Source organism: Corvus hawaiiensis, chromosome 16 (assembly GCF_020740725.1).
Source record: "Corvus hawaiiensis isolate bCorHaw1 chromosome 16, bCorHaw1.pri.cur, whole genome shotgun sequence".
Taxonomy (NCBI): Eukaryota; Metazoa; Chordata; class Aves; order Passeriformes; family Corvidae; genus Corvus; species Corvus hawaiiensis.
Genome location: NC_063228.1, coordinates 5,196,647 through 5,217,024, shown reverse-complemented (window position 1 = coordinate 5,217,024; position 20,378 = coordinate 5,196,647). Strand labels below are relative to the sequence as shown.

General features: G+C 40.1%; 1 protein-coding gene across 5 annotated transcripts in view; it reads right to left on the bottom strand.

The window, feature by feature from the left end:
- SDK1 (sidekick cell adhesion molecule 1) overlaps positions 1–19,860 on the bottom strand; it is a 388,047-nt gene extending 368,187 nt beyond the window's left edge. For 2 of the 5 annotated variants that reach the window (XM_048320697.1, XM_048320702.1), the window contains exons 1-2: positions 19,764–19,860; positions 17,848–19,214 (exon numbers count right to left, since the gene is read on the bottom strand). In XM_048320697.1, the coding sequence (XP_048176654.1) occupies positions 17,848–18,307 (460 nt within the window). In that variant the 5' untranslated portion in view covers positions 18,308–19,214; positions 19,764–19,860. Of the gene's footprint in view, positions 1–17,847; positions 19,215–19,486; positions 19,570–19,622; positions 19,660–19,694 lie in introns of those variants that run through there. The other 3 variants (XM_048320699.1, XM_048320700.1, XM_048320698.1) reach the window with 3 other exon arrangements.
- Positions 19,861–20,378: the final 518 nt, after the last annotated feature.

Sequence of the window (20,378 nt, the reverse complement as noted above, 5' to 3'; positions counted from 1 at the left end):
ACACAGCCCTGAGCCAAAACGGAGCTGGGGGCCCAGGGGTAGAGGGTGTGGGTGGAGGGCAGTCAGGGAAATTGTGACCCAGGGTCCCCAAGGCCCTGACAGGCTCAAACCTGGCGTTTGTGTACACTGAGAGAAGCAAAGGTGGCAGGTGGACCGCAGCCACAGCTCCACAGTCTGTCAGTCCAAACAGAACTACTCCAGACAGCTGCTAATTCTGACCAGCTGAAGCTTTTACCTTACTAAATGGAGACCACTTTATGCTAAGTCAAAACAAGACTAGAGATGTTAGTACAACAAAAGAAGGTGCCCTGACTACAGAACAAAAACATGTGATAAAACTTCAGTGAAGTTCCTGACAGTTTTTGTATAAATACTAAACTACTGGCCCAAAAATACAAGAAATTATGCCCACCACTCAAAAATCTTAAAAAAAAAAAAAAAATCTAGAGCAAACAAAGCCAAGCAAGACCAATAGGAAATTTTTCACTTACTAAGAATAATTTACAGAATTTTTTCATTATGAAAGACCTCAAATGACTGAGAGGGTTTTTTTTTAATACAAGCAATGATATAATTCAGTAGGGTAAAGCATGCTTGACTTATCAATAATATCACTTCTCATGTAGCTGAAATTAAGCTTTTGCTGAAGTACCCCACTGAATTTGGCCTATGAAAAGAGTATTCATTTCATTAGTTTTAATAAAATTGTATGGAATCATTGCTCAATGATTTGAGGATGGGACCTAGCTAAATGAAAACCATAATCAAAGCAGCCTTCCAAAACCAAAAATTAGGAATTAATTCTTGGAAATGTTCTTCAGTATCAATTTCTAGCAAAGAACCCTTTCACACCAAGAGTCAGGTAAAACTGCCTGTAGCTCTCTTGCCTTGGCTTAACAATTACCTCTTTTGTTGCTGAGATGAAGAAAAACGTTTGTAAGAAAAGGCAGAAGTGTACACGTAACAACATTTAATTGCAGCTAAGCTGAACAGAAAACACTTAACAGTAAAAGCAACTATTTTTAACATATTCTACCATTTAAGATCTAACAAACGGGTCTATGGTCTACCCAACTCTTTGACATCTACTTCAGGCAGTTCAAATCACAAACCCTGCTTCAGTGTCACTTGAGGAGAGCTGAGCACTCGAGATTCTCAGCAGCTGTTTACAACAAGGAGCAGAAAACCTTGGATGCAAGGTTAGCTGGAATATTTCAAATTGTACACATGATCCAGAGGGTAGGGACAAGATCATGGAACCTCCCACTTGAACTCTGCACCATTACTGTTAGATTATTGCAAGGTACCCAAGACAGCTTCTCAATTCAGAAATTATCTCTGCACAGCCCTGTAAAACGGGGAACAGAGAGAGACCAACAGACAGTTTTCATAGACTAAATTTCAAAAAAGGAAAAAAGAAAGACAAATCTTCTTCCATGTAAACAGCAGTATGGTGGGAAAAGTAACTTTCTTTTTTTCCTGTAGCTTTTTCAGTTAATTTAGTTCAAGCTTTTCATTCATTGGCTCTATAATAGTAAAAACCTACAGAATTTGAATTTATCATTTAATTTTCCTGAGTTTCCTAACAGGATATATGTGATTAAGACCTGGTTGATAGGTTAAGGGGACACTTCAATCAAGCTTTTAAACTTGTTTTGTGATTTTTTTTCTTTCCTGACACTGCTCCATCCCCCTGAGAAAATAATCTTAATTATTTATAAGCTAAATATCCTTTTTTATATACAAAACTACTGAAAATACAAACATATGTTAAACTGAGTTTTGCTCTTTTATTCGCAAGTATTTATCAGCAGTTTTTCCATCAGACCAAGCCCCAAAGAAAAGGAACAAACACACAATTAGCAGAACCTCCAAGACCTCTTCAAACATCTGTCCGCTTATAACGCAGATAAATACCCCAGATACTTCTCAAAAGTCTTCTAGGGATGGTGCCATTGAACATACTAATTTTCCCTGCCAATTGTACATTTTTATGTAATAGAAACTAGGTTGATGTCAAAGAACTGAAAATTACAAACCATATGTCACACCAGAAGCAGCTTATAAAGATTAGCATATTTATAAGACAAAAAATGCATTTTAAATAATGCAAATATGAAAACATCTTTTTATTTGTAAAAGCATTTTTTTCCCAAATCAAGCTAAAGTTGCTTTTCTACTTCACTTTTATGAGATCAAAGAAATTAGATCCCATCCTCTAGGAAAGATCTTAGAGAGAGTAGTATCTGATACTGTGCAAAACGCCAACAATCAATAATTTATCCTTTCAAACTGTAATACTAGGCTCTGAGCAATAATCCATTTTGTCCAAGATAAAACACAGAAGTCAGTCAATCTGGTAATGGTCATAACAGCCCAAAACATTCCAAGCTGAAAACCACGCAGGGCAAGACTAAACTTAGAACTCTAGTTTTTAGCTGAAATCCAGTATTTTTTACAGAAGCTTAATTTTTCACATTTCTGTCTCAATTCGTTTTGACTAACTTTTTAAAGCAGCACTTTTTAAACTTTTTAAAAGCCCATTCAAAAAATATGAAAAGCCATGCTAATTGAAGATGAACAATTAAAACCATGTGTTTTCAGCAGATGATCAATATGCAAATTAAAATGTTATTAAAACCAAAACTAGTGGACAATTAGCAGGAAATGCTTATCGTTATTATGGTCATTAACTCTCAGAGCAGCAATAAAACCAGAATAATATTTGTCTGCCTCCCAGAGACGTGGCTCTCCGCAAAGCTGAGGGACCAACATGAACTTCAATGTATTCCTCACGAATTTTGTTGTATTCCTTCTGTTGCTAATACATTATTTAGCAAACCAAATTTAATGTCAATGTCAAAATGGAATCATAGAATCAGTGAGGTTGGAAGAGGCCTCCAAGATCACTGAGTCCAACTGTTGACTGATCACCTTGACCACCAGATCATGGCACCAAGTGCTTTCCTCGTTTCTGAAACACCTCCAGGGACAGTGCCTCCACCACCTCCGTGGGCAGCCCCTTCCAATGTTTAACCACCCTTCCAGTGAAGAAATTCTTCCTACAATAGCTGGCCAGAGAAAACCATATGCTAGTTAAATATATATTTTACCTAGTAGGAAAATGATTTGTTATACAAGAGTCCTCATAGAAAATTCTCAGAAAAGGTTTTCATAATGTGAGAACTGACTAAAAATAACTTTCAATTAATAATTAAAAATACCAAAAAAAAAAGAATTGTAAAACTCCCTTGGATGATGAGGCTGACTTTCCCCATTACTGTGGCATTCATTTTAAAAACCTAAGGCCATGAGTATCAGATTTTTGTATTATTAGCACTGCTCTTTCAACTAGTCAATATAATAAAGTCTCTAGCAAACTCTGGTCAAACATATTCAATGGTTTGGTTCTTCTGTCTCTATAATTCTCTTCACTTCAACTGAGAGCACTCTCACTTTATGATGCACCACTAATAATCTGTAATAGAATTAAATGGATACTTTCCAGGAAGTCAGCAGTACAGCTACGAGAGTATTTTTGTTGCACAGTTCTTTTAACGTACTATTCATAGCTGAGAAAGTACTTTAATTTCCCTAATTAGCTGTTCAGTAATACAGAAATATGCTAATTAAAATCTATTTTTCTTCTCTTAAATTATGTCATGCTGTCAAATAGATACAAAAAATGAATGAACGAGTGATATTTGCAATATCAACGCAATATTGACATTGTGTAAGTGCTCCACCAGCACTTGCTCCAATTATTTTGCCTTGAATGAGTTTGCATTGTTTAATTGTTCAGAACTTAATAAACAATTCTGTAGATGATGCATGAAGAGAAAATAGGATCCAAGATGGTCAAATAGTGATCAAGACACTATAGAAGATAAATGGTGAAGAATTCCTCTGCCATTCTGACCACAGGAGTCAAATCAATCTCTTCTACTGGCAGTGTTATAAACTGGAAGTGTTAAAAAGAGAGGATCCAGGAGATGGTCTGTGCTAAGTAGGTACCATTCTGAAAAAGTTTTTGGATGTGCAATTTTAAAGTGTAAAAACACTAATCCTTGTTTGATGTGCAGAAACTTGTGGCTTCCATGCAATCCCAAAGATTCCATGTTGATTTAGATAAACAGGTCAGACTTCCTGGCACCAGAGTTGCTCCAGGGTGAGAGAGACAACTGCAAAGGCCTCAGGATCAGAGCAGAGCTCTGCCCTCCACAGCTCCCAGAGACCTGCTCAGAGAAAACCCTCTGCAAGAGCCCACAGCTTTTAGCTGGTTCTCCTTTTGAACTTCTTTTTCCCTGTACCTCACAGCTGTGAGATATGTATTCTATTCTCTGCCCAGGTGGATGGTATCAGGAATTTATAGATAAGAACTCAAGAAAGATCCTTCATTTTCCAACATGGAAAAAGCCATTTATGCAGTATCTCTGTTTTCTCCCACATAGGACATCCGTTCTGCTAACCAATGTCCCCGTGCTAGCCACAAAACAAATAAATCAAAAACCAACCCAACAGCACCAAAAAACTCAAAGGCAGGAAAAAGAAAAAGGAGCAGGGGTAAAGGAAAGCTCTGGGAATGCTTGCTTTCACAGGAAGAAGTTTCTACAGAAACAAAAAAGATACATAATGAAATATCTTGAATTCTATCAGTGATTTTTAAAATCATGGCAACTAGAGGAAATCCTTTTCATTTACTTACTTGCATTTTTCTGGACTGTGAAATACCTAAAAGCTGGACAACTCTAAATATTTGTGTTACTGAGGATTATCTTTCCTTTGGATCTAGTTAAAGGAAAGGCCAGAGCTTAGAATAAATACTGCTTTTTTGAGATTAGGGGATCTACACACCTGGAATAGCCAAGTACAGGCAAATGCAACCCACAATTCAGTATTGCTGTTTCTGTCTGGAACACCTTTGTAAACAACTAGTAAGATTTAAGACTTGGAAAAAATATCTAATTTCATTCAATAGCTCACACATACTTCAGTAGAAAATTGATGGTTATGGCTGTCTTTTACTAAGTTGAGGAGCCATCACACTGCTCTGTGCAACTTGATAAGCAATATTAGTCAAAAGGTACTACATTTTTTTCCTTACTACACCTATGAAGATACCGTCTCATGTCTTGTCTTGTCGGGGTTCAAACAAAATTTCTGTTTAAAAAACTTGTCGTGGTTTTGATCTTGTCAACAACCTGATTCTATTTATTTTCTTAAACCCATTATACAGAGCCAGATTATGAAATGAAATGAAAGAACCCAAAAAAGCAACAAAACCCCACAAAACTAAAACTGAAACCAAAACACTGGACTCCTTGGCTTTATTAAGAACTGCAATGAAAGCTATATATCTCAAAAGTCAAGGATTTCATCATAAAATCCTTACATTTCAACTGGCTTTTTACCTGGAAAGTGTATTAGTTCCATTACCAATCTGAGGGGACAGACCAATTTTTCAGTTCCTGAAACCTGCTGAAGTACATCCTTTTTCACACACAGAATGCCCCCCACTTGCTTAAGCTCAAAAAAAATTAGATCAGAGTGACAGTAAGAAGCAGAAAGAGTTGACACATTGACACTAAAGAACCACTTTGGAATGAATCTGAGTAACTTCAGTAACACTTATTAATAACCCCCACTGTATACATTGATTCTTCTACCAAACAAGTTTTAAAAACATTGCAGAACAACTGAGGCTTTTAAATGTCTAAAGGAAAATTAAGAATCATGTAACAGCAATACACATCTTTCAAGCTTGTAACTCTTCAAAACTGTTTAAAGCACCATGTCAGAGAATGCTTCTAACATGTAAACTCTACAGAATAAAGGCTAAAATTAAAATAGCTTACTTTTCTACATCTTGTTATTATATTAGTATAATTACATTTGTTATCATGTTCAGCTGAGTCATACAAATCTTAACCTTCCTTTTTATATTAGTTGAGATGGTCATTAGTCTCCTCCTACCGAAAGGGTTCACTGCAATTAACTTAACTTTTGCAAGTTATAAAATGAAAATGTGCGCTATATAAGGGAAAATATAAAACCTTTCTGTGCTACATGAGTATGTAATAATGCACTTCATGTGTTTTCCCACAAATTTAAAAACAGACTTAGTAAGTGACCAGTAGTTATGAGACCATCCTTTAACAAGGACTCAAAGAGAAAAGGCTTCAAAGAGCTTGAAACCTGTTGCCTTTAGCTGTTTCTTCAAAGATGGTATGTCTGAGAGCTCTGAACTCTTTGTTTCTGGCAGAACTGCTTCACACACAGTGATATGAAAAAGCACCACTAAGTAATTGAAAAACCACAAGTGTTCTGCCTCTAACACGATTACATTTCACAATGCAGATTTATGAGATTCGAGATCTCCATTTAAGATCATGCCATTTCATACAGTTTCTCTCAGTCAATATACAAGGTACAAAATGAAAATGCATTTACAGATGCAGTCATTCGCTGGTTTGAGCTGGGGATGAGTCAATTTTCTTCCCAGTAGCTGGTTGGGGGCTGCGTTTTGGTTTTGTGCTGCAAAAAAAATTGCTGGTAACACAGAGATGATTTTGTTATTGCTGAGCAGCCCTTGCACAGAGTGAAGGCCTTTTGGGCTTCTCACCACCCTGCCAGTGAGGAAGCTGGAGGAGCCCAAGGAATTAGGATGGACACAGCCTGGACAGCTGACCCAAGGGATATTCCAGACCATCTGGTGTCATGCTCGGCATATAAAGTTGGAGGAAGAAGGAGGAATAGGGGATGTTTGGAATGATGGCGTTTGCCTTTCCCAGCCATCATTAATCACCATTAATGAGCTCTGCTGTCCCAGGGATGGCTGAGCACCTGCCTGCTGAGGGGATGAGGTGAAGGGACACCTTGGCTTGCCTTGTTTGCACACACAGCTTTAGTTTGACCTGGTAAACTGCCTTCATCTCAACCCACAAGTTTTCTCACTTTTACTCTTCCAATCCTCTTCCCCATCCCACTGGTGGGGGAGGGAGTGAGCGGCTTCATGGTACTCAGTTGCCAGCTGGGCTTAAATCATAACAAGTCATAAACACAAATCATGCCTAGAAATCTGAAATTCAGCAATATATGCATTTAAATCACAAAAATACTCTGTCTACAAAAAACAGAACCATAAAGGAACTTCTGACCAGCATCAGAAATAGGACTTCAGAAGCCTTGAACACACTGAAGACTTCAAAAAACCCCAATATATCAATCACTACAGACAGTTCTTCATATGTACAGTACATTCTACTGCCAACTTACTACATGAGCTCTGAAAAGCTGTGTCTGGTGTTCTATTTGCCTTGATGCAGCATCTAAACAACCAGGCAAACACACGGTTTTTTCAGCATGTAGCTGAATTCTCCAGAATTTCGAGACAGCTAAGACTGCTGGATGTCTGGAAGAGTGACTGAGAGCTGCAAATATGTATGAAGGCAACATTTGCCTTTCACTCAGAATATAAGATTTGACTGAATTATGAGAAAGCTGTATCTGGCAACACTGATACTCGTTTGGGGAGCTTTTCAGTCAGGGAAGGCAGTCATGTCCTCAGGACTGCACTGTACCTCTGTAACTTGTATCTTGTCTTGTACTTATTTACTGTCTTTCCTGAGTTTCATTTATTTATTTATGTAAAATCCCCACTGCCTTTGTCACATGTTAAAAGTTCCAACAGAAGACTTCTGTAACCACACAGATCTGACTGTTAATGAAATGAGTGACAAGTGGGTGCACTGCACGTGCCCAACACCAACACTCACTAATTGGTTATGAAAAATGTGCATTATGCAATAATTTACCAAAGCACCAATGCCTAATCACTTCACGCTGCAAGAAATTTCAAGCAAACATGAGTAATTATGCCATTAGTTTTAATAAAGTGACAGCTAGCACTTACTCCACTCTAGTGAACATTTGCACAGAAGTTGGATTATCAGTGTTTATAATGTCCTGCAGCTCTATGGAACGACACTTAGCACTTAGAACATCAAGAATTCTTTCAACATTTGTTATGACATTTAAGAACATTTGTTCACATGTTAAGTGTGGAAATCCAAAATTGCTCAGCACCTCCTTTTTTATATACTACATGAAAACTTTGACTTCACTTGTCAATGATATGGATGAAAAGTGTCCATCTCTGCCCATGGATCATTTGCAGAGCCATCTTGTCTTTTCTAAGTGGCTGCTCCAGTATCTTTTTATATACTGGAGTTCAACAATTTGAAAAATATATAAAAAAATTAAGTTTTAGACTTGACCTGGTTTTCCTTAACAGAAGCAATAAGATTTTCACTCTGAGTTTAAACAGGCACAACAGTTAACACTGCAGGTTTTGACTGACACCAGTACACCATAAATATGTCCTTTTCAGGCTTTGGGTAGCAAAGACAGAGCTACATCCAGTATATGAAAGCTGAAAATTATACTCACAAGAAACCTGAATGGGATTGACAAGGCATCATTTTAATTATGATGCATTTACATAGTGAATGTAACGTTAAATTTACCAGCACTTAAAATTCTGAGTTTGACATGAGTGCCATTGACTCAGAATCCTCAACTGAAGATTCAGAAAAAGATGCTTAAATATTTGACCCATTAAATGGTAATAATAAGTCATATATAATTAATTAAATCTGAGTAAGAGTGCTTTCAAAACTCATATAAAGAAACTTGAAATGAAGATGTTAGATACTACATAAACAGCTTGAAAAAAAGTTTTCAAAATACAGATCTTGCTTTGTTAGTCACTGCTGCTTCAAACTTGTTTATGAATGGGAGGTTTATATTGAGAGTCACTTGAAATTTTTCTGTTGATGATTTCACTAAACAATAGCATCACTGGCCTATCTTGTAATTGAATTAAGCTAGAGTCAATTGACCTATTCTCCCATTTCCATGAAACTAAACACCTAAAAGTGAAATTTTAGCCTTGTTCTATGGATAATGAGCACTAGCATGATTAGGCTCTGTGAACAGGAAACACCTTCTCTCAGTCCACTAATTTTATGAAGTTACTATATAAAATATGTGTTCTTTTCAAGCAGGGAAAAAACCCCAGAACAAAACACCGACCTCTTATTAAGAAGAGGTATGCTAAGAATCTTGCATAGCAGTTCCATGAGAGAAGACAACACACAACCTTAAACAAGAAATTTAAGATAAAAAGAAAATAATCTTTCTAGTATAAATATGGCATTTTAGAAAATTATGGTTGCATATGCCAATGCAAAAAACTAATTTATCAATAATCCACATATTTTTCTTCATTTAAGACACATCTGATGTTGTTCACAAGTAAACAGTTATGTTTTTAAAAACAAAACAAATTCTAAAGAGAAGTGGGAAATTAGTTGATAACATTTATCTTAAAACCTGGTGTTTGAAGCAGCATTAAAATGGTTTTTAATTCCAGCTACTCCATCTTCAAAACAAATCTCACGTCTTCGTGGCAATAAAAATAGCAAAAGGTGGAACACAGGAGTTACTATTCTTGATCTCTTGCCTCTTAGATTTATCTAACATTTAAAAAGAAAAGCTGAGATAATCTACCATTAAACAATCTTCCTGCTCATCTGCTTTCAACAAGGCCTCCGGCACAATAAAAGCCCTGCTTAGCAAGCGTCCTAGAAAAACCACTCTGTGCCCAGTGAGAGGATCATGGTGGGATCTGTCCCACATTGCAGGTGTAGAATCAGAGGGTTTAAGCTCCCTTCTCAGCCTGTCCCTAGCAGGAGGCATCACTTGTATGACAACAGCACGGAGGAGGACTAATCTGAGACCAGAAGCACATGGATACAGAGGCTCTGGCAGCCTGAGACAAAGGGATAAAGACAACAGAGGGAGGAGTGAGACACACAGATGGATGTACACACAAACAACAGGACTGCCCTCTCCATTGGACAGCAGTATTTCCAGAGTACTCTCACCAAAGCTACTGGAGAAGGTTTTTTATGCATCACAGCATAAAAAAGTGCCAGTGAGCTTCTCCTCAACAGGGACAGCGGGGAAGAAAGCACAAAGGTTTGCAAATGTTACATTCACATGATAGGTAGAATCTGGGTTTATTCAACCTCTTGATCCTGAAGGAAACAGTCATGAACAATCTGCAAGAAAAGTTTGTTGTACATCTTCTACAAACACAGATTCAAGAGGACTTAAACTTAGCAATACACACATTTAGAAATACTGATGGAGAATTCCCTTCACCTCCTCCCAACCACTTCAATACTCCAGAAATGTGTTCCATGTTATGATAAATGTATTATCTTTGAACTGCAGGTATGGCACTGCACCATATATTTCTTTTCCAATAATCATACACCATTTAGTTACTTCAGAAGTATTTAGTCATGAATGGCCTTTCCACTTCTTGACAGATAAGAAATAAGAAGCAAGGGATATTCATTCCCCAATGCACAAGGAAGACTGCAATGACAGTGTTAGTACTGAGTCAGTGTTTAACACAAATGTTAGGTGAGCAAACAGCACTAGTTTAACAAAATACATTTTTTTCTAAGTGTCTAAACATTTTAAATATTTGCACTATAGTTCCATTATTTCCTTAGCACCTTCCCTTATAAAGCAAAATTGCTACTAAGTTGATTTCCTATGAACTCAATGCCAAAACCACGTATCAAAGCCACAACATTCTCAGCTAATAAATACACAAAATTTGACAAATATGAGGATGAACGCAGTGTCTACCAGATCTTCTGATTCTTTGTGTAATAATGAGTTACAAACTTCAATTGCAGCCTGGAATCAATATGGGACCCTTCTGGCAGCACATATTGGAGCTATGTTATCATTATTCTCTACTTTCTGGTCCAAGAGAGCTATACCCAACAAATTATTTTTTAGGTAATATGTTAGACCAAGGAGTTTATTAGGAAAAATATATGGCTTTGGGCTTAAAAGACCATAAAGGGGTTTAAAGAGACCTAAGGGACATTGATTTATCTACCAGAATCAACTTTCTCTTCAGGCTGCCACAATAGAGCATGGAAATGAGAAAAACAGGATTAAATAATCACATTATCTGCATAAAAAGCTCTAATGCTTTATTGTTTATAAAAATGACACTTTAAAAGATATCTTAATGGTGTGATGTAAGATTGTACAATCCACTTCCACATCTTGCATTAAGTGGTGTTAAAGACTTCCTTTAACTTCCTCCTAATGTTGAGCTCACACCACCCTTTTTTACCTACTGAATCTGGGCATTAGATACAAACACTAAAAAGTAGTACTGGTGGAATTTGCAACTGAAGCTACAAAGTTCCTTTTTTTTTTTAAGAAAAAAGTGCTATTCCTATCACCAGCCTACAGAATTGAGATACCAATTTTAATATTACTTAAATTTAGCATCTACCTTACAAACTCAGGTTGGGAAGACTCCACCCAACAGAGGGAGAAACTCACTGAAAAGGTCTTTCAGAGAAAAAACCTAAAGTTAAGTCTTCTAAACCACCTCACCCAACTATTGTCTCCCCATGAGCAGCAGCCTCCACATATTTGTAAGAAGTCAGGCCACGTACATTCCCTTGTGTTTTGTCACAGTCGGAAAACTCCCTCCCAGTTTAAGCTGATCTTACGATGGCTGCCAGGGTCATGCCCCGGCCAGGCTTTTCTGTCACCTCATTTGCGTTGTCCCTGATGCCTGTGTGACCCCAGTCTGAGCTAGTTCAGGGAGCTGAACAGATGAAAATTAACTTTAAAAATACTCCCCTAAAAAAGCCTAGATCTACATTCCTAATCTTAGTGAGGGTGCCATTTGTATTACACCTCAGGGGCATTTCACTGATAAAACACGATTAGCAACAGACTAGCATCTACTCCAGGAATAGATTTGTTATTTTCTGTAGCAAAGGCAGAACAAAAAATCTCTCTTAGTAAACCAAAAATACAAACGCTCAAGATATGATACACAAATATCACATATATCTAGAAGTCAAGAATCTGTGCCATGAGCAGATCCTATAAACCCAGTCATATATGTTTAAAAGCAAAGAAGGTGGTATCACTTTAAAATAAAAGGCTCCTCCCTTCTCAGCCATGTCACCCTTTGAACTCAGACTTGCAAGTGCTACATGAGCAAATTCCTACAGAACCTTCTGGGGCTGTGACAATCCAAAGGCCATGTCTATAAAGGAATTGCGAAGTCTTGCTTTACTCCACTGGCAGATAGAACTTCAGAAACCCCAAGTTCTTTGGGAACAGGCCTTTCCATGAAGTTACATTTTTGTTCTGCATGAGCTCTATGGGTGGTGAAGGGTCATCTTTGAGGCACGTGCAGCAAAGATTCTTTATTCACTAGAAGATACTCACTTGATAGCCAGAAATAGAACCCAAATCTCACCAATTACTTGCTTTCCAGCTGTAAAAACTGTAAGTAGTCTAATCCAATGCCATGCTATAGCTGCTAACAGTTCTTCCTTTGGTTCACACAAAAGTCTTCTTGTGCTGAATTTAAAACATTTCAAGCAAATGAAAGATGGAGCCAAGCACTGACAAGAAAACAAAATACTGAAAAACTGATCAGTGGGCAGTTCTCGGTCTCAGTTATGAGTGTGTAGACAGGAAAAATAATAGGTATCAATTTAAAGTTAATCATCATGCACATGCAAAAGGAATTTGCATCAAAGATGCAAAGGCACCTTCTGGCATTTTATAATCTCTGCACAAATCTTATGAAAATTGTTCTATTTCATATGTTTTAACTTCAAGAAAACACAATCTTGAAAATACCAACATATCATCAATTTGTTCCTTAAAAGCTATTTAAATAAATATTATGTATGTACATATGCAGAGGGAAGAGGAAAGGCCTATTTCTCTAATAAACTCAGCATGAACAAGATCCTGCTCCATGCGGAATCGAATTGCCTCTAGTCAGCCCACAGATTCATCACAGCAAAAAGGTCCAGCTGGATGAAATAACCAGTCCATCCAGAATGTGATGTTCAGGTAAAGCTGTACAGAAAGTTGAAAATTCATGGAAATCTTTTCCTTGAGTCAAGAATGTGTTCCAGACTTGTACATGTATAGTAGTCAGAACAATAAGACAATAAAAAAAAAATCCCTCTGAGACATACAAAAGCCCAATCCCTTCACTTAACAGCTTCCTAATAATTCACTTTAAGATAGTTTTTTAGTATTTCTATGGTTTGTTTAAGCAATCTTTAAGATATTAGATAACATTTGCCTTTGTTATTCAAAATGCATGACTATGCACAGAGATGGCAGAACCTTCCAGAACAACTTTTCAAGAACTAGGAGTCATGGACACAGACTTGCCTTCTGTTCTTAAGTGAGGTGAAAGCCACAGAGCAGAACTGCCCCAGCCTCTCTCCACACCCAGGTCACTCCTGGTCTGAGCATCTCCTGGCAGTGCAGGAACACAATGATGATAAACACCCATTACTTATGGTCTCCCTTCAGCTCTAAGAGGACAATTACCCTGCACTCTCAGGGAATCAACTGAAACACTGCACTTGGAATGTTAATATTATGTGTTCACAGCTCTTTGAACTTGCTGTAAGAAGTCTTGAGAATAAGTGCTTTTCCAGCAAAACATAAACATATAAAGCAAACCAAGAGTTACCACAGTAGAGAGAGTGAGAAGTCGCATGATCTGGCCACAGAAAACGCCAACTGTCTCCACCTCACTTCTATTTAGACTAGGCCTGGATCTACTCCTCCAAATCAATTGTTTAATTATTATAATTATATACACAAAAAATCAACTGTTTAAAAACTAGCACATACTTAAAATGTTCATCTAAAGAAAAGAAACACAAAAGGCAAAGCCAATACAAAATCTTGAGTTTCCAATAAACAGAAACAGTCTTTTGCAATTAGAAATGGTTCCTTCTACATTTAATTCAGAATCTTTTTCACTCTCCAGTAAGTTTTGCCCTAACATTTCACCATCTCTCCATCCTCCTAACAACCAAATACTCTATGCAAGTTGTTTATCATCTCTGCACCTTATGCAGTTTGAAGTTTGAAGCTTGGAAAGGCTTCTTACACTCAGCAAATTTATAATGCACCAGATCAAATATTTGAATTAAGGAAGTTGGGCCCCAGAAACATTTTTATCTGTCTACTGGGTCTACTTTCTTTCAAAGCATAATGCATATCAATACCACCTTAAATGTACATTCAGGTATTTGTAGAATTCTGAATACAGATTTGATTAAGTAGCATAAAAAGATTACAGTTCCATTGCTGTAAAACTAAGAAAAATCAGACGAGCTTCTCTTTCTTAATATTTAAAGATACCAGGCTCCTGCTGGAGAAGCTTAAAGATTTGCACTGCTTTTATCTATTTTAAAATCTTTCTGAACAACAGCCATCAATCTGAAGAAATATATTTTCAAAGTATTCTTTCATTCCTCAACAAAAGACAGACATTGGGAAGGTACTTAAATCCATTAAGATGCATGTAGAGTAGCCTCTAGCAACTTCCAACCTATTTAAATAAGCAGAATTTTTCTATTTCCATACAAATATTCCAGTAGTTTAGTAAACATTTTGTACCTCAGTAGGCATCAATGTTTGTTAATCTCATACATAAAGAATAAATTCCAATCCTGCAGGAGCCCTGTGTATTCCCAGGACTCTGCCCAGGCATGCAGACCCCTGGGCTAGACGTCTCTGCAGGGGGATGTTCCTCTAAGTACAGTAGGCAGCGACTGGGGCCAAATGATTCACTCCTACCATCACCTCACAAATTCTAATTCGATAATTATAGTGATTATCAATTAGCATCTCATCACTATTTGATGACACACGATGACTTGGGGCTAACTAGGATCTTGTACTCACATTTAACAAAAATGCCACGAAAAGAGGGTTGGTGGCAGAAGCCAGCAGGCAGAAAGAGCTGAGTAAACAAAGGAATTTGCAACAGTTTTGGGACTCTTAAAGGTTAATTTTTCTGACAAGGCCCTGTTCAGAGATGGGCCAATGCAGTCACACCCCCAGTGTGAGGGGACCCTGTGTAGATCTCTGGCCATCACAGGAGTGGGAGCACCATTCCCAGCTGTGCTCATGGAACAGGCCACAACCTCTGTCTCCTGTACGTCTCTTCCACCCAGAAGTCACTCCCATGGTGAGAAGGTCTGCACAAGACTAAGGTTCAAAGAGAATCCTTTTTTACTCAGGACAACAACCCACTGCACATTTCAGACTAATGAAACTCACTTTAAAAAGGAAAAAGAAATCAAATAAATTTTGTATTGAAATACGTAACGCAACTGCCAGAAGACAGAACAGCTGAAGAGCTGAGCACAAAATGAATTTACAAGTGGTTTTGTCTACAGTTCACTACTAGATCAGCTTTCACATGGATGATCATTCAAGTTTAGAGAATACTCAACCAACCTGTTGCAGCTGAAACTCATTTCTTCCATTCACCTTGCAGTATCTTATACTCAACAACTTTACCTGATCTGTTTCCTACAAATGAAGCACCTGCATTTCAGTATACCTGAAATACTTCTTATGTCTTTAATGCTGGAATAGTTATTATAGAAACATTAGCTGGATATAGCATTGTATTATGATTCATTCAGAAGAGCCATGGCCCATATATTTAGAATGTTAATTTTTTTATCTTACAGAAAGATTGAAGTCATGTAATTCTCTCATGCATATGACCACATCATTCCTTTTAGAAACTTCTATGGCTGTAGCAGAATTTCCATTTTCATGAAGAACTTTTATAGGAATTGTCATCTTCTCTCTAAAGCAAATTTTTGCATTAAAATGATGAATGTCTTAGAATCCATTAGAATTCAGAGTGCAAAAAAGACCCGTAAGTTATAAATTAATACAAATATTGTGAAATCCCAATAAAAGCCCTCTACATTAAGACCTCCACACTAGTTTATGTGTCAAATAATTCTTAAGGGGACTAACTGTAATCTTCAGCATTATGTAAAAATTAAAATGTATTTTGTTTCTGCATTACATAATTGTTTTATCTTTCATTGTTTCATGTCTTCTACGTTTCATACCTTTATCTGCACAAATATTTTTCAGAAATAATGTGTCTTATTCTCTTCCCTTCCCCTTCTTGTCTTAAAACTAACTTAGTGTAAGGACTTTATTTTGGGATAGTTTGTATACACTGCACAACTCCCTGAGATATACAGTACCTGAAATTGATACGACTGCAAATGCTGAGTAATCTGAAGCATACTATTGAAAAATTATGCTCTACTATGTGCTAAACAAAAGTTTCAATTCACTTTTTATTCCAGTAAAATGGCTAGTTTACTACTGACCATAGAAAAACTGCTTTACGTGGCATCTCAAATGATTCCTGAATCCCTGGCACCTAAAACTGCCTTTTATGATACTTTTTTCATTTTAATGTAAAGAGCAAGAATCATCAGCATTTATCTGCCAACATGAAGCTTCGTATTGGCACATATCAACAACAACTAGCAAAGGAAAAGACCAAAAAGTGATGTGAATTTTAATTTGCAGAGATAATTATGTCAGGTATGGCTTGTTTCAGGATAACAATACCCTGTTAGGGCTTGCAGGCCTCAGCAGAGGTAATTTGGGAATAGCAGTGACAGCATAAACAAAGCACTGAGAAAGGTTTATGAGGGTGGAGTCCATATAAAATACTGGATTAAATCTCTTCTGTATCCTGCGGCTCCAAACTTTCCGAGGATGCAGCAGTAAACCCTGAGCAGACAAACTACAGCAGACTTGGCTTCCAACCCCTCTTCCTCAATGCACGAGCCCCATCCACTTATTACAACTGAATGCACCGTTGTTCCCCGTGAAATACTTGAAAACAAAGAGCTAAAACACAAAGCCCGCTCCCCTTCATGGAGTATTAACTTCCGCTTTTAATAACTAACTCCTGGTCCCACACGATACAGTTCGGCATTGTCCAGCACACCCCACTTCAGCCAGACAATGCACACAGCAATAAAACTCAACCCAGCAAAGAAAGTGAAAGCTGCGTTTGTTCAGCGTGTTATTTGGCGCAGCCAACTGTAATGCTTCTGCCTGCCATTCCTGCCATTTATTGTTTACTTTGTCAAAGGATTATTAAGAATTAGGCTACATTTGGCAATTTTTTGAGAAGGGAATTTACATGCAAAGTGACTGACACTTGGTATTTAAAGTCTATTGGTCGACTCTGACCCTTCGTTTACAAGTGACTCATTTGACTGCAAGGATCTCTGATGTGGAAATGCTCAGATACGAATCAATTGCAGTTTTTGTCTCGGGTAAATGTTACTTGGCAATCCAAAAGAAATGAACAATGCTGAGACCGAGGCTCGCATAGAATAGTGCTCATATGTTTAAAGAATTCCTTTTACATGCCTGGTTTAGTTCTAGTCGGAGGATTTATGACTCCCCTTCTCCTAATAACTTATCTCAGAGCACAGTGTTTTTAAACACACACACACACAGTCACAGAGACACACACACACACAAAACCAGCAGTTAACTCTTTTGCTGCCTGAAAGAACAGCACAGATGCATTTAAGTAAATTTAAAAAGGAGGTTTGGTGCTGATAGGGATTTTGATTCTCCGTGGGAGGTTGGGATGGGGTAAGGATAGGGCTAGAAAGAGAGAGAAACATGTAGGTACAGTTTGCAAATCCCTGCTCCATAAAGAAACGATTGTGTGTAAGGAACGACCATTCCTACATGAATCAGCTCAGTGCGAATTCTGCAGTTTATCTCTGATAAGGATAAAAGTAAAAGGGTTTCTCTGTACCCGAGCAAGATTCCCTTCCTCTCAGAAGGCAGATGCAGCATTTCTATAAACAAAAACGTCTCTAGCCCTACCTTGTGCCAGTGCTTGCAACATGTGGAGCTGAAGCAACAGAAACGCCCACCATCCCCGACAGAAGATGAAACAGAAGTTTAACTTTATCATCTTTCCGCCTCGCCTGCTATTCCTTCGGGCAATAATTTCACGATCCACCTTTCTTTCAACCGGTATTGCCTCACTGATCCCCATCCGATCCGACTGGCTGCCAGTCCTGACAGCGCTTTGGTCACCGCTCATTCCGCACCCCCGGGCCGGGCTCTCTGTGGAGGGTCGGGAGGCTGTGCCCCGCGCTTTGGGGGGAAGCGAAGCCCCCACTTGCCAGGATCGGCGGGCTCTTTGATTTGTGCTCACTCCGCCTGCAAGCCGAGAGCAGCACTCCGTGTGCCTCCCGCTATGACAGTCGCCACCTAAGTCAATGTTTCTTGTGGAGGTATTGATTGCACCAAAACAACCAGTCAGAAATGTGAAACACATGTTTCTCTGCACTGTCACATCCGATGCCTTCAGCAGAGAGGGAGTAAGTTCATGGGCGTCAGTATTTCAGTAAATCCGGATCCTTCAGCACATCTCAAACAGGGGCAGGGAGAAACTGATCCATTTTAGCCACCAGCAGACAATCCAAAGAGAACCTTTCATACCGCAACGGTGATGGAAACTGTTACCCCCGTCATTTTTATGAAGCGTGGTGAGTTCTCCAGCATGTGTCCCATTCTGTTGTAAAAGCACTGCGATGGAAGTGTTAAATTCTCGTACAAGGAAAAAAAAAAAAAAAAGCGACAAGGAAAAAAAAACCTAATTGAAAGTATCTCGTTATTCCTTGCGCTAAGGATTTATTTCAGACAATTTTAAGATTAGCCATGCAGACAGAGTAGTCTCCAGATATCCCCGCAAAGCTCTGCATAGTTTATATTAATCCGATTTTCCTTGGGATACAAATCTCTACCGTCAATAGAAGGGTTTGAAGGGTCCTCGAGCAGGTAAATCGAGCAGCTCTGGCTGTGATTCCAGCTCGCTGTGCAGTCAGTCAGCCACAGGCCAGTGCCGGTGTCACTTGAACTCTCACGTTCATCGGGAGGTAGGGAAAACCTCAGTTGATCCTGTCTCCCTCCTCAAAGGCTGGTGCCGATCCTTTCCTTCCAGGGAGACCACGACAAAAATCACCTCTAACAGGGAAAGCGCTTTTTCTCTGGCCGGTTGTGGACGCAGCAAGGAAGCAAACCCTCAGCTGGACAGTGTCCGGGGCGGGGGGAGCGAAAATCTCTCGAAACAAACAGCAACAAGGTGAAATCCTCCCAGCTCTGCTGAGCCGGGCTCCTGCTCTCCGATCTGATGCAGCCCAGGGATCCCGGTCCTTCCTCCGAGCGTCTCTCCCTCACAGGCGCTGTAAACACAAGGGGGAAAGCGCGATCACAACAGCGGCGGCGGCGGCAATAAAACCCAACCGGAAAAAAAAAAAAAAAAAAAAAAAAAAAAAAAGAAAGCGCTGGCGGTTTTTACATTTGAACAGTGCATCGAGTATTGTTTCAGTCCCGCCTTCCGTAAAGGGAAAACTTTCGTGGGAGATTCCCTCCCCCCTTGTTAAAGGAAAGGAAAGAATAGGAGTAGTTATAAAAGAAGCGCACCCGGGATAAAGGCGAGTTAAAAACAAAGCACCTAAGCGCGAAGTTGATCAAACACGAGCCCCGCCGGCTCGCCCCTGCCCCCGAAAGCCTCCTCAACTTTTCTCACCGCCTCAGGCGGCAGCGCGGCGCAACCCTGCCCGCGCCCCCCGCCATCCCCCCGCGCCCACCTCGCCGTCCCCGCCCCGCGTCCCGGCTCTCCCTCGGCTCCCTCCGAACCGGCAGTGGCGCTGCTGGCTCACCTCCCGGCTCCCCGCACGGCTCTCCCGCCCACAGCTCCTCAGCCCACCTTCCCCTGACCTACACCTTACCAGCGGGGCTGGGAAGGGCGGGGGGGGGCGCATCCTGCGCGAGGCTGAGGGGATATCGATGTGTGTGTGTGTGTGTGTGTGTGTGTGTGTGTGCATGTGTGTTTATCTGGAGGCGTGTGTATCTGTACGTGTGTGCCACTGTCCGGACTGGGCGGTGCGGGGCGGGAGGGGGCGGGGGGGTGGTTTCAGTACAGGTTCCGCAGCCGCGGGAGAGGGGACACAAACACCGCCACCCCCATCCCCTCACACGCCGCCGGCGCAGCGGGACCTGCGCTCCCCCCGGCCGGGCCGTTCATTGGGCGGGCGAGCGGGCGGGCAGCGCGCGCGCGCAAGGGCGGGAGCGGCGCTGTGTCTCGCGCCCCCCTCTCCCCCCACCACCGCCCCGCACGAGCCGGCCTGAGGGGACGCGGCCCCCGGTCGCCGTCGCTTGTCCCCGTCCCCGTTCCCGTTCCCATCCCCGTTCCCGTAGTCCCGGCGGGGCGCTCCGTCGCCGCGTCCCCGCGCTAACAGCGCCCCCTATACCCGCGCGGCGATGCCGCGGGCGGGGACACACCGGGCCCGCCCGGACAGGCCGGGCCGCCGCCTCCTCATCCCGGGCACGCCCGCGGCGGCCGC